The 14,318-nt window shown below is 46.1% G+C and overlaps 1 protein-coding gene across 1 annotated transcript; it reads right to left on the bottom strand.

The window, feature by feature from the left end:
* Positions 1 to 1,418: 1,418 nt before the first annotated feature.
* On the bottom strand, positions 1,419 to 2,531 carry SSTR5 (somatostatin receptor 5; the record flags this gene model as incomplete). Its single annotated transcript, XM_082311759.1, has 1 exon — positions 1,419 to 2,531. The coding sequence occupies one exon, from the start codon at positions 2,529 to 2,531 to the stop codon at positions 1,419 to 1,421; it is 1,113 nt and encodes a 370-aa protein (XP_082167885.1).
* Positions 2,532 to 14,318: the final 11,787 nt, after the last annotated feature.

The following is a 14,318-nucleotide window of genomic DNA, read 5'->3' on the forward strand; positions in this document are numbered from 1 at the left end:
GCCGGGGCTCAGCCATGTCCCTTAGAGATGCTATAGAAGGTCACCAAAGGTTGGAAGGATGGCTGAGATGCCCTCTCCTTTTGTATCCCCTGCCCTGCTTGCTATTATATACAAAAAAATTTCCTTACAGAAGGACTGTTTGACCTGTGTGGGTGGCAGTGGTGATGGAAAGCAATTTCTAAAGAGAATAAATAGTTTCTGCTTGGATTAAGACAAATATCTAACTTGCTTTCTTCCTTTTTGTGTATGAAGAGTCCTCACTTTACCATGCAAGTAGCTTGGATCAGATACGAGGCAGGAATCAGGTTTGGATGCTGTTCCTTGCTTCCCCCATCCTGCTATATGGTCTCACATTAGTCATTTGATCTCTATTTGTCTCCTGAGCTCCCAAGCACCATGAGGCACAGTGACTTTCCTTTTTGTGTCTGAGCAGGACAGAGCCCCACAGGTCCCCATCCTTGGTCCTACCATGCTAAACTATATTGCATCTACAATGATTTAAGCATCAAAGACTCAGCTGTATCTTTTTTATGCAGTGCCTGACAGTCCTTGGCAAAGCCATGAAATGGATAGTCAGAAGGGGATTGAACTTGTTTTAATTTCTGAAAATACAGTTTATATTCATGTCCATACTTACATTCAGAACCAATAAATATACACAACAGCTTTCCAGGACTTCACAATCATCGTCACTTACATAATGATAAAGTGGTTACATCATTACATTTTGTATGCAGTTTGGTTTAGAATGTGAAAGTATTATGAATACATTGAATCCTTTCAACAACATTTTCCTAGTCTTGTTTTTACTCTTTCATATGGTCTTTGAAAGATTTCCAAATACTATGAATCTCATATATGGATTAATGACAGTAAAACAATGTAAATGGAGTACACAGCAGTCTATAACCATGGCTCATACACAATTTCAAGATCAGTGCTGTGGCCTTTTTTTGTATGAAACGTCCTCTTAAGAAATAGTGTTTTTCTTTTAAGAGATCCCCTTGAAGACTTCCAAAGATATTATCATCTGAACTGTTTTCTGCTTTGAGCTGATCCCAACAGTGCAAAGCAGCCATAAACTCAGCTTAACAAGTTAGTTAAAACAGGTTTAGCGTTGTTTTGCATCACTAGAGCCGTACAAAGCCGTCAGTGTGTGCCAGTAAATCAGTTCTGTATAGAGTACAGAAAATGATAACACATGTCTGACTTAGCTAAAACACCATAACAGCTTCACACAGCCCAGTATAGGCCATAGCACTTTTAGCTGGGAAAGGGAGAGAGTGAAGAGAAGTCTATGTACATTTATTTGAGCTTGTGGGTCTCCTGATTTTAGCTTTGCTATGAATTCATCTCTCCTTTAAGAAGTCCCCAAGTTCTCCAGCTCTACAAGTGCTTTGCAGTACCAAACCATGCCCTTAGACCTTGCTAGTCTGCATATGTCCATTGAATTCAATATTTCTCTGGGTTAACATTGATTCCTGCAAGCGGCTGCTGTTCTCTTGCCTGTGTTCAGTGGGGTCACCATCCTCTACACCATTGCCCTTTCGGAGGTGAAGGACTTTCTGAAAACTCTGCTTGAAGTTGTCAGAAAGAAATCCATACAGAATGGGGTTGGCACAGCTGTTTGCATAGGACAGGACCACCACAAACAAGTACACCCCTACCAACACAGGGTCTTCTGGCAGTATAAGTATCAAATTGACAATGTTCATCATGTAAAATGGGAGCCAGCAAAACACAAAGACCACCACAATGATCACCACCATCCTGGTCACCTTCCTCTCTGATCTCCTGCGCCTCGTAGATCCAACTCGGATCCCCGAAGATTTGACTTTAATCACGATCAGTAAGTAGCAGAGACAGATCACCAACAAAGGACCAAAAAAACCAAGGACAGATGTGTAAATGATGAATGCTGCTGACCAGATGTTGACAGGCTCTGGCCAGTTCATGTTGCAGGTGTGAAAGTCTTCCTGCACATCCGAAAAGATGATGACTGGAAGCACCACCAAGAAGGAGAATGTCCAGACAGTCACACTGATGAGCTTGGCCACCCTGGGACGTCTCCACTTGGTTGATTTAATGGGATGAACTACTGCCAGGTAGCGGTCCATGCTCATCACAGTCAAACAAAAAATACTAGTGAATTGGTTAATACCATCTGCAGTCATAACCAGCCTGCACAAAAAGGAGCCAAAAGGCCAATAGGAGATGGCGTTCTGGGTGGCCAGGAAGGGCAGGCCCAGCATGAAGAGTACATCAGCAACAGCTAAATTCAAGATGTATATGTTGGTGACAGTTTTCATCTTGGCATAGCGCAAAACCACGTAAATGACCAATGTGTTGCCACTGAGTCCAACTGCACATACAAGGAGGTAACAGATGGGAATCAGGACTTTGTGGATATATTTGAATGCAGGCTGCTCTGAGAGCGTCCCATTCTCTGTCACGTTTGTCAGCAGTGAGGAATTCACATCGCTGGAACTAGCTTCTGTGCTAAATACGTTGGGAAAGTATAAAGGATCCATAGCTTTTACTCCTCAGATTTTCTTTTAAGGCTAAGAGAGATTAAACTTCATGGGCATCTTGTTCCTAGAAAGAAAAAAAAAAAGGGAAGAAAAAGAGAGAAAGAAAGAGTGAATCCAAAGTAGACTAAGTTTTACACAGCATTTAATTTTCTATCTATAGTCAGAATTTGTGTTTGAATTATGCAGTTAGCACATGTGATGAGATCAATACCTGGGCAAAGGAACTGCATAATGAGAGAGCCCAAGTGCTCATCCCAGTAGATGGTGGTATCTGCTTTATTTTCACAACCTCCATGCAGTGGGGTCAGGGCTGGATGCAACTGTGAAGATGGGAGGCTGCATGGCAGTAATACAGCATGCATCCCGCCGGGGACAGCAAGCGAGAGAAGAGAGGGTGATGGCCATCACACTTCACAGTCAGAGGCAGAAGCTTTCCTGCAGCAAAGGAGTCCGAATGCCCCGGCATGTGGGCCGTTCGGGTCCAAAACCTACTGGTAACTAAGGCCAGTCCTTCCTCTGCTGATGAGAAATGTTAATTCTTGCATGCCTCTGTGCCACTTGGCAAGCAAACTTTACTGTCTGACTGTCTCACCCTACATAACCTGTCGTACATGCATCTTTCCTCTTTTGTGAAACCAAGGAGCAAGGGGGATAATACTCTTTACTTTCCAACTTGCACAAAAATACGCAAATCCAGAACCCACCTTTCCTCCTAGTTTTCTGTCTAAAAACTGATATAGAAAATGTTAGAAGATAATTTTGAAAGACTCTGACCGAACAGCACATCCAAATTAGACTGAAAGCAGAGCCCTGGCATTAGTGCCGAAAACTTTAAAGTCCAATTTAGGACAATTCTGCTGTCACTTAGCGGAGGGTGCCTGGAGAGGCTCAGGGACTGACTCAGCCCCACCTCACTCCCGTACAAGCTCTGGGTGCTTTCAGAATCCAGAACCAAAGATAGTTCCCGGCTCTTCTTATCTGAAGCTCCACTGCTATGTTTCACAGGTCTCCCTGTTTACATAGAAACAGTCGCAGTTTGATATATTCAAATGCCACTTACTGCCTGGCAGAACCAATTGAGAACCCCCAGGGAACATCGGCAGCTGTGTAGGTGGGGAAACAAAACCTTCCATAACAACCAACAAAACCCTAGAAAAAAAATCAATGAACTCCGAGATGGAAAGGACCATGCCTGAGAACACTTTTCAGTTGGGTCAGGCCATGTGCACGCAGATATGAGGACTGCAATGGAAAGGAACAAGCTGTTTCTTTTATATCTCTCAAGACTATTCTGTTAGTGTTTCTGAATCCCTCTCCTCTCACCCTGAAGTGTGCTTTTTGTCTAACACCTTTCTTCTGCAAGAAATCCAAACTGCAGTGGGCAGCTTCAGGACAGACACCTGAACAGATTTGGTGACAGAATATGTTTTATTAGACAATCTGAAAAGGGCTGAAAATTTCCAACGCTCTGTTTCTGTGGAATGCTTGATTTACATGAATATTTTTTCATTCTTTGTCTGAACATGGTCTAAGTAGGTGTTTATAAGGCTTTCCACTATAAAAAAGTTAAAGCATCTGCTATAAAAGAGTGGAGATTCAAAACACCAGTCTGTCCCAAGATCTCTCCAAAGTCTGGCCAGCAGACAGTGGTGAAGGTGCTCAAGGAGGATGTGTCCAGCAACTTTTGTTCCCATCATCTGATGGCTGGGTTTCCATAATAATCTGGGGGCATGAATTTGGATTCAAAAACACCCAGCCCACATTGCACCCATGCCTTTCAAGCAAAAGCAAAATTCAGTATGATGTAAGCATGGGAGAGACTTCTTGTCTCCAAGAGGAATGCAAACACCTCCACGGGCTGGTTACTGTGCTTTCTCTTTGGGTGAGAAAAACTGCAGTGGGTGAGAGTAGAAGTCCCTGCAGCTACCAGCAGTAATCATAAATATGCTGTTCTGATTTGGAAATGTACAGATGGGAAGTAGGTGTCTCACATGTAACTCCGTGGCTAGGAGGAGATGTACCAGAGAAATCAGAAATCCAGGGTGGCTGGGATGGTAAAGCTGAGAGAGCTGCCAAAGCTCAAACAAATGCTGGCTTGAAGATGGAGATGAGAAAGGTACAAGGCAGATCTGAAGGTTCTGAATATGCTATCGTGGTGTTTGGGGCTTAGGTATTGCAGCCATGGGCTCCCTGCAAGTGTCATTGCAGTCCCTGACAGCATGCTGCAGGGAGAGGTCAGCTGAGACCATGCTCTTTGTGAATTAAATAGGACTAAACTTACTGCTTACATAAGAAAAGGCAAACTCCAGTTCTGGCCAAAGAATGGACTTTTAAATTCTGTTCTGACACTAATTTTAAATTATAAAGTATTAAAACTCAGATTATTTTGGGGGGGGAAATCAGGGAGAAGCCAAAGCAGCACCATGTTCCTCTTGGGCTGTGAGAGTTTTGATCTTTGGAAGATTGCATTTTCTTGCAATCCAGATGCTGTGTGACCCACTTGGTTAGCCAGTATCTTTGAAGGGAAGAATATAAAGGAAATGGGTGGTGGGATGGGGCAGTTGGTGTATATAAACTCATATTCATGGAACTGCATCTTTGGGATCGAGTATGGTGCTGACACTGGGAAGGCACTTCTCCCCAGACTAGCTCAGCAACATGCAGTCTGGGCCAAAAAGCAAAATTTTTGTTCTGGGACTGCAAAAATAGGAGGACAGTAGTCATGTGTGGCTCTCACCCTAGTGCTATAAAAAACGAGGATGGACATCTTTCTTCTAAAGTTACCTCCTTTTTCCCCACAGTACATATCCTTGAAATTGTTGACTGTGAAATAACACAGTAAGTTCTTCAAGCCTGTTCCTCCTTCCACCACATTTAGAGTTCAAGCCTTGGGAGAAGCACTGAGGAAGAGGAGTTCCTTTATGTGGGTAACGTACTGCACAAAATCCCTGCTTGCCAAGAGCCTCAGGTTCTTTGAGCCATCCATTCCTGGCATTCCTGATGAACCCAAAGGTTTTTCTTGAGGGACCTTTGCGTGTCTTCCATGGAGGGGGACAGCTCTTCCAGCCTTCTTCAACAGCAGCTGTAATGGTCTCCTCCTGCTGCTGTGCTGTTCCCAGGAGTCAGTGATACCTCAGCAGTTTGTCAGTCTGTTCTTTTAGTATTTTGGGGCTCTTCTCTTTGTTTTCTGTGAACGTTAATCTTTACTCTCAGTTTTTTGTTCCATTTGATGAATTTTGCACCTTTTGCTTCAATAGCGGGTGGATTCAGAAGGAAATGCATTTGCTAAGGCGCTCATGAAGTCTTTAATCTCTTCATTTGGTGACAGCCTGCAGGTTGGCAGCATCAGCAAGGAGCTGCCGTCATCTGGACGTTTCCCATACACTGGCTGGGGATGTGATGTGCTTAGAGTCATCCAGATCTGAAAACTGAGCCCGGATCTCCAGAGCCCCCATTCAGTGCTTTATCCACTAAGCCACTGAAACCTCATTGCCTTTGCCTTGTAGGCACTGGTATTTTGGGATTCATTATGGCATGGCAATAACAAAAAAACCTGAACAGCTGCAAAAGCATGTTTTGCTGGCTGCCTGATGAGCATAGATGATTTTTCCCTCTGTCTAGCTGATAGCTTGCCCCTCACCAGCACAATTTTGCCTGAACTTATATTGCCGCTACAGCAGTTAATGACCATGAACCTCAACAAAGGATGACTAAATATAATTAAGGCATGCTGACTGATACCTTATACACTTGTTTTGGTGTTCTTAATTAATGGATTAATAAAAAAACACCTCTAGGGGACTTTCTCTCATCCAGATATTTTTCCCTTTGGTGTTTGATCTCCAAGACACCATAGTGGTATACTTGATAATATGTGCTTTCTGCTCAAAACACATGAACCAAAAAGGACAATGGAGCTAAGAACATAGGTCCAGAATAATCACTAATATAATTCCAAGTTCTCCTTTTACAGAGCAGTACCCTGACAAAAAAAATAGGCATCCACTTCAGCTGAACATATCTGACTGCCTGTGTCCCTGCCCAAGAAAACTGAGAGAAGAAATAGCAAAGATATTATGGTACAGACCATTCTGCTCAGAAGAAGGTATTTAGCCTTTGTGAAAACTTCTCTAGCAGGTGTCCTAAACAAACATGCTTTTGCTGGGCACAAGAGCCTATCTAACAGCACACAACAGCCCATTAGTGACTGAAGCATCACCACAATATAAGGAAGAACAAACCTTAAAACTGTCCAGGCAGATCAAGGTTGAAATTCTTCCTGGCTGTGGTTACAATAGCAAAGCAAAAATAACTCTATAAAGTACATTGCATCAGAGTCAAAGCTGGGTATACCTGGGATCAAGAAGGAATTACATAAAGAAACCTAATTTTATGAGTCAAGATTTGATCTCACTGCCTGTTTATCACTGGAATCACAACTCTCTCTTGTGCAGCATTGAACGTAATTGCTGCAAAGAGAATTACGGCAACAGAACAGCAGATTACTGCTTCCAGGTGCAGAATAACTAGCAGGAACAGACAAAATGGTAATCCAGACAGGTATGCTTTTAAAACAGATGGCCTTGGTAGTAATAGGAAGAAAAGCACCTGGATAAGTATCCAAGAAGTATCTAACAGCAGCAGAACCTCATGGTTTTTCCTGCCTCTCCTATGGAGTTGGCCACGATGTGTTAGCGGAGCAATTTGCTGCAATGAAGCGAAGAAACACTCTCCTGGTCCTGTAGTAAATTTGCCCTTTTGGGGATGAATGTTCATCACCTGCTTCTTCAGATACAACCTGTGGGGCCTCATGGTTTGCATTTGCATGGATCAAGCAGGCAGAGCCAGGAGTTGCTGCTGCAGGAGGGAGAGTGAGCTGCTCGTGGAAGGGGAAGGGAGGGAGGTGGTGGTGTGAAAGTTGGTGTGACCTGGCAGAGCAGCTCTGAAATAACACAAACACCCAGGCAGGGCTCTGCATGAGGAGGAGGGAAATGCAGCATTATGCCAAGACCTGCTTCAACTTCTTACAGTTATAATAATGTTCTTGTACTAAACCAGTAGCTCCCTGAGAGCATAGAAATCTCATCATTTCATATACAGAATTCTAGGTTTTCCCCACTCCCTACCCTAGTCTACCACCTGGGGTAAAAAAGCAAAAGGATTCAGGTCAGGTGGGAACTTTCTCCTTGTTAAAATCTGCCATTTGACATTTCTCAGGGTGTGTTTCTCACTCCAAAAAACTGGAGTGATTGATTTTTCTCTACAGAAGACATAATGAAACAACTTTCTTGCACTAATTGGTTTTCTGTTTTGACTAGCTGTATTGGTACTAAACACTGATCAACTGAAGTCAAAGTTGAATAATGTCTTGCCACTTTTAGCATTATCAATATCTTTAAGAACTATATTTTCAAGTTGGCAACACTTTGTTACCACCCTGCTCAGACCAGCCCAGTGTTTCCTAGAGCACTCTGCAGAGATCTTACCTGATAACTTGGTTCTATTTTTAGTTTGCAAATAAACAGTCCATAAAACACTTTTGCTTTCGCCAAATATTTGCTAAATACTTTTTTTCCCCAAACACATTTCAGGCTCTGTTATGCTCAGAGCTTACTCACTTTTGCTGAGCTGGTCCTGTCACATAAACAGTTGTGTAAATCACATGCTTCTGGTTTTGCTCCCAGATCAGTTGATTTAAGCAGCTTCAGCCAGAGGAAAGTGTGGAGCCCGACATCTCTGTGCTCACACCCGGGCAGGTGTGGCTGGCACTAAACTCCAACGACTGCACTGGCGTACCACTGTAACCAGGGGTTTTTACCAAGATGTTTCTCTTCTGCCCCTCTCTCCTCTGCAATCTGTTGACATCAACTGATTTCAGGGACATGACAGATTCAAAGACAGTTCGATTGAGGAGCAATTAACTATGGGCTGTGCCTGCTGCCAGGCTGAGGGAGAGCTAAAAGACCCACAGACCCCTTTGGCTCAGGGATCCCTTCCAGGAGAGAGCCCCAGGCTGGAAGGAGCTCAGTAACAGCTTCTCTTGCTGCAAAAAGTGGAGCAGCTCCAGGAGCCTCGATGGGGACCTCTCAAGGTGTGAGGTCTCTGGCTTGGGCACACCCCACACCAGCAGTGTAGATCCACTCCAGCCAGTAAGCACTGGTGACAGGGTCCCCCAGGAGCTGGGATTCCCAACACAAGCACTAACAGACTGATCCCAGCACCCTAAGTATTGGCTGCCTGGTGTAACCTGCGTGTCTCCTCCTCCACAGAACTATAAAAAGTCTCTAGTTTACCCCAACGCAAGCCTGCAAGTTCAAAACACCAGAGCCGGGTTGTTCTTTCCCTGCTCTTCAGTGCAAAGGTCTGAGCAGAGGGAACAAGTTGTGCCCGGTTCTGCGAGTGCTGGGAGCTGTAAGCCAGCGGGGCACTCAGACACACAATGCTACTCCCAGCCCAGACCAGTGGTGACTCGCAGGACTCCGCTTTGACCTTGACCATCCACTTTTTGCTGACCACCCTGGAGCACATCCGACCCCCTGCACTTCCCTCCCGTGTTTTATCAGAAAGGAGCATGGTGTGCTCAGCTCTAGCCCCCCGTGGCTGTCTGTGCCCCCGTCCCGCCAGGCTGGGCAGCATTCAGGGCTCTGCCACCTTTTCGGGTCACGGTGGGGCTCAAGCAGCGCCGAGCGGGTGGCGTGCCGGGCTGTGGCTGTGCCTGCGCATCCCTCCCGCAGGTGCCTTTCTCCTCCCTTTCAAGCGGCCGCTTTGAAGCAACGCTAAGGCTTGTCCTGCTTTAAGCACCGCATCCTCCGCTCGGCCAGCGGGTCCTCTCCCCGCCATCCCTCCAGCCAGGATGGGGTCACTTCGCTCTCCAGCAGCAAAAGCCCCGTAAGAAGGGCAAACTCGGGGTGACCGCTTGCTTCGGGGGAGCCGCAAACGGGACCGAGCGCTCCGGTGCCTCATTCATCCCAGAGAGCCCTCAAAAGCGGGGTGCGCTTTGCAAAGCCCCAGCCTGCCCCGTCTCCATCCCTCCTGCCTCTCCACCCATCCCTTTAGACTCCCCCAACCCCGCTCGCTCTTCCCTTCTCCCCCGGCAATGATTACCTGCAGTTCCAGGGACTCCTCTCCGCCGGGTGGAGGCTTGAACCGCCCCGCTGCCCCCCAGGCTGCCGCGCTGCTCCGGCTGCAGCCCCCCCCCCGGGCCGCTCCCCGAGCCGGGAGCGCACCCCGCGCTCCGCCGCTTCCCTCCGGCGGCGGGCGGGGACCGCGGCCGCTCCCCGGGGGAGGAGGGACGGGGCTCCCAGCCGGGGCTGCCTCCGGCGCGGGGGGGGGGTGGAACGGGGGACGGAGCAGGGTGCCACAGCCCGGGAGGGGACAGCCTGGGGCCACCCACTCTGCAGAAAGTTGGGCTGCAGGTAGGGAGCCGTCGGTGCCTTCCGCCGGGATGCTCTGCACCCCCCCGCCCCAGCCCCCGGCATGCCTGTGCCCCCCTCCCCAAGCTCAGGGACGCCCTTACCTGGCTCTGTCGCCCCGCTGTGCTGCCGGTCCCGCTGCTCTGCCCCGGCCCCCTGCACCCCGAGGAGGCGGCAGCCCCCTGCCACGGGTGCGGGGTCTGCGCCTTGCGAGGAGAGCGGCGGCTCCTGGGAGGGGCTGGGAGCGCCCACTCCGTGCCCGCGGAGAAGAGAAAGGGGTATCACAGGAGACCTGCATTTCCTCCCCTGGTCTAGCTCCCTTCCAGCTCCGAGAAGTCCTTTTAAAGACTCCCGCAGGCTCGTTTGGAGCGAGCCCCCTCCCCGAGCGCAGGGGACTCACTGCTGCTCCTCCGAAAGCGCAGCACCTGAGCGTGCAGGCTCTTTCGGGGGCAAGGAGAAGGGACTCTCATCTTCATCACGTTTATTTTACGCTCCTGTCCCTGGGCACTGAGCATAAGGGAAGACTGAGTAACAGGGTTGCACTCAGCATCCCGCCTCTCCGTGGGAGTGGGAGCTAAAATCTCATGTGGGGATGTTTTACTCCAGCTGGCTACGAATCAGGCCCTAAAATTACTAGCTAGTGGAAATACACAGGGCTTAATACCCAGGCTGTCAGGCTGGATATTGGTGTTTGGTTTACTCCCTCCTAAACTCCCATTGACCTCACTGGGGTTCTGCTGGGCAGGAAGGGGCTGAAGTATTTTGTCCTTTGAATGCAAGAAGTGAATAAAAGCCACACATAGCTCCCCCCTCTGCCCTGCACCCTTCTACTGCTAATACATATATAAACACCCATACCAATGTCACCTAAGCCCCTTTGCTCCACTGCTTGCCCCCGTGTACATAGTAGGGAGTGACCCGAGTGGCGGCTGTGTGGTTAGCCGAGCGCAGGGCTCCCCAGCCCCTGCCAGGCACTCCTGTTTTCATCAGCATGCATGAAGCACCATGCTTCGTAATAATGTATATGATCTTAATCCACTGCCGAGGCTTTTCAATTAGAGATCTGTGATTGAGTCAGATGTGTGAAAGCAAAAAAGAGAAGAAAAAGCTGCTTTTGGCATGTCACTTTCTAATTCAATCTGCTGATGTATTTATGGTCATGTATTGCTAAATTGAACCAAGACTCCAGTCTGCTCTTGCCATGACAATGGGGAGAGTCATCTGTTAAAAACAGAGTTGGGATGATAAACAGAAAAGAAGAGGAGATTTTGATTACCTTCTTTGAAAACATGCCAAGCAAAATGTGATACAATAGCCCCACTGTGAATATCAGCTTGAATCAAAATAGGGCTAATTTAATGAACTTCCCTCATATATTTTACTAGCATTTTATTATCATTTGTGATATAAAAAAAGTTGCTGAGAAAACATGGTAGTCTCTAAGTTTCCCTGACGAAAATGCCACACTTCTTCTAATTAAACACCTTGCCAGAAGTATTTTCACCAGGATCTGTGCTATGACAGAGGCAGGATTTTCAAAAGCTCTCAAGGCTTGTCGAATTCTTTACCCATTCAAGTCAACAGCGACACTCTGTTTCAGGGTTGAATGAACCGAACACAAAGGCTATCTGAGACTGCTACCTTGTTATCATGCTTTTAATGGCTAATGCCCCTGGTCAGAGACCAAAGATCAGTTGCACCAACCATAGAATAAACATGGGAGGAAAAATAACTCCTGCCACACAAATGTGGGCGCAGATACCTGGCGGCACAGACTGGGCACACAGACCTTCAGAGGTGCGTGGGAAGGGTGATGGCCCAGATTTGTTGTGGTGAGGGTCAATGTGTGAGGCAGATGAAATGTGTGGAGGACAAAGCACACAAAGTTGATGGGACATAGTCTTTTCTTTAATTCTACTGGGTCTGTCCTTTTTGCTGCATGTGATATTTTATACCTGTATAATCTATATATCTTTAACATTTTTATGTTGGGGTTTTAGAGAGGAAAGAGATCTAATATTGAGCTAAAAACCTCAAACTGCATTATTTCATTTTGTTGTACTCTTGGTGTAAAAACACCTCTCAAATAGCCATAACTTGGATACAAGTCTATTTATTTTGCCATTCCTTGTCACATAGAGGAATTCAGTGTCATAACATGATCCCTGAACAGTGCATTTCCTACTGTAATGTTGAATGATGATGAAACTGCTGACAAATGTCGTGGTAGTAATACATTTTAAAATGGTGCATATGTGTAACATGGGGGATGTGACAGCTCCAAGGGAGCTGTAAAGACAGGTTGCATGGGAAACTCCTCCTGTGCTTTTGAAATTGCCTTGTCAAAATTCAGCTGAAGTAGAAAGGATGAGTTGTGATCAATATTTTTAGAAGGAAGAACTCCTGGGTAACTTATGTCAGTAGCCTCTCCTGTTGAACCTGGCAGCAAGGAACAGAGACTGATTGCTGGCGAGGGAGGAATTATTAGTGTGTAAACCATCTCAGTGATAGGCTTGGGTCCAGGCCTGGCTTGAACTAGACGGAGGTGTTGAAACTGAGACCCTGGGGTTGGATTGCCTCTGATTAGAAGGACTGAAGTAGTGCAACAGAGCTACTTTTCAAACTCAGATGAACAGAGAAACTGAGAAGGAGCAGAAGATGTATGGTTTGCTCCTAGTTTGTTTCTGGAGCCATTGCTCTAAAAATTGATTGTGTGCTAAGGATTAGACCCAGACTTTTCATAACCACAAGAGGACTAAGGTCAAAAGCAATGAAATCAGTATTGAAAAGCAGGCAAATCTGCATTACTTTGCCAGGCTGGAAGTAGACTCCTTGGTGCTTCAAAATCTTCCCAAATGGTGAAGGAGCATCTTTATTTAAAACAAATGGGAGTCAGAGGCCCTGGCAAAGAGGGAAGTATGTTCTTGGTTAAATAACCAGTTGGGGCTGAGAGACACATACATTCCTCATCCCCACAAGACTACCCAAAGTGCAGGATGGTCATGTTGTGAAGATGCCCGCCCCAGCAAGCTACAACACTGGGCGTCATGGCAAGTGAAGCTGGGGCTTCCAAGACTCAATTCCAGCCTCTGCCTGAAGGTTACAGTATGTTCTCCTCTCAGGATTTTAAACACATTTTTTTTAACTTTACCAGTTTTGAGAAAAAGGAAACATGTGGGGTAAGAGCTCTAGTATGTTACCTTGAAAGAAAATCTTCGGACTTGCTGGATGAGAGTGGTGCTCATCACTTGGAGTTTTCAAATCCAGCTGAGATTTGGGCTATAGTGTAATCCTGAGTTATTCATGTTACCGTAGAAATAAATGGATCTATTTTCTGCTGTTCACTGTTCAAAGCTTCAGACTACACTGGCTACAGATATCTATCACCCCTCCACCTCAAGAGCCCTGGCCATGGCCATGGGGTTGGGTTTCCAATCTTTGCTTCTCCAGGGAACTCCACATGCAGCAGGGACTATTCTTTTTTTTTTTTTTTTTTTTTTTTTTTCAAGTATTGGCTTGCATTCAGCTCAAACATTTTTGAAGCTCACAGAAAACATGCTTCAGCTCAGCTTCTAACTGGAAGACAGTTACTCTATTCAATTACATTCACAGTTTGGCTGGCTGAAGCTGAATGTTTTCACTTTGCCTGCAGAATATGCTGTGAAAAGCCAGGCAGCGGGAATCACAGCAAGGTTGAGGTGTTTTCGCTTCTCTTTGTTATTCTCCTTGCGAGGAAGAAAAATCAATGCCTTTCAAATCAGTCCATTAATAATCTCTCAAATGGGCTGTAATTACAGGCCCATCTGTTGTCAAATTGTTGAATTGCCTGCAGCAGAGATGTGTGAAGATCTTCCCAGTTGGTCATTACTGAGCAACCCTGGGTTACTCCCAACATGGTGATGCACCAACAGATTGCTCTGCCTCTTGGGAGCCCTCTTGGAGGAGAAAGCACAGGCCAAGGGGCTGGGTTTGCTCATCACTACCTTGAATGAACATTGCTCAGTTATATGCAACTTGGTTGGGAAAGAAAACCACTCTTCTTTCCATGACTTTCAAACCAGCTGTTCTCAATAACCATGGAGCAAACTCATTGTTCCTTTAGCCCTAGATTTGGTAGACATACTGTTATTAAAGCCTTGATTTTTGCCCAGTCCTTTTGATAGAAATATGTATCTTTACACAGAGCTTACTCCCCTCTGAATAAAGCCGTCTACTACTCTCTACAGACATTGAAGTATGTTTTTCCCAGCACTGAACAAGAGTCACTAGTCTTCATCTTTAACTGGCAAAAGTTCACATACACCACTTTGTTTGTACCAGCAGCATCTTGTGGTTTTCAGCCAATTTTTCTAGCATTTTAGTTTTTCAATGAGAA

This window comes from Platalea leucorodia (assembly GCF_965183815.1).
Source record: "Platalea leucorodia genome assembly, chromosome: 5".
NCBI lineage: Eukaryota > Metazoa > Chordata > Aves > Pelecaniformes > Threskiornithidae > Platalea > Platalea leucorodia.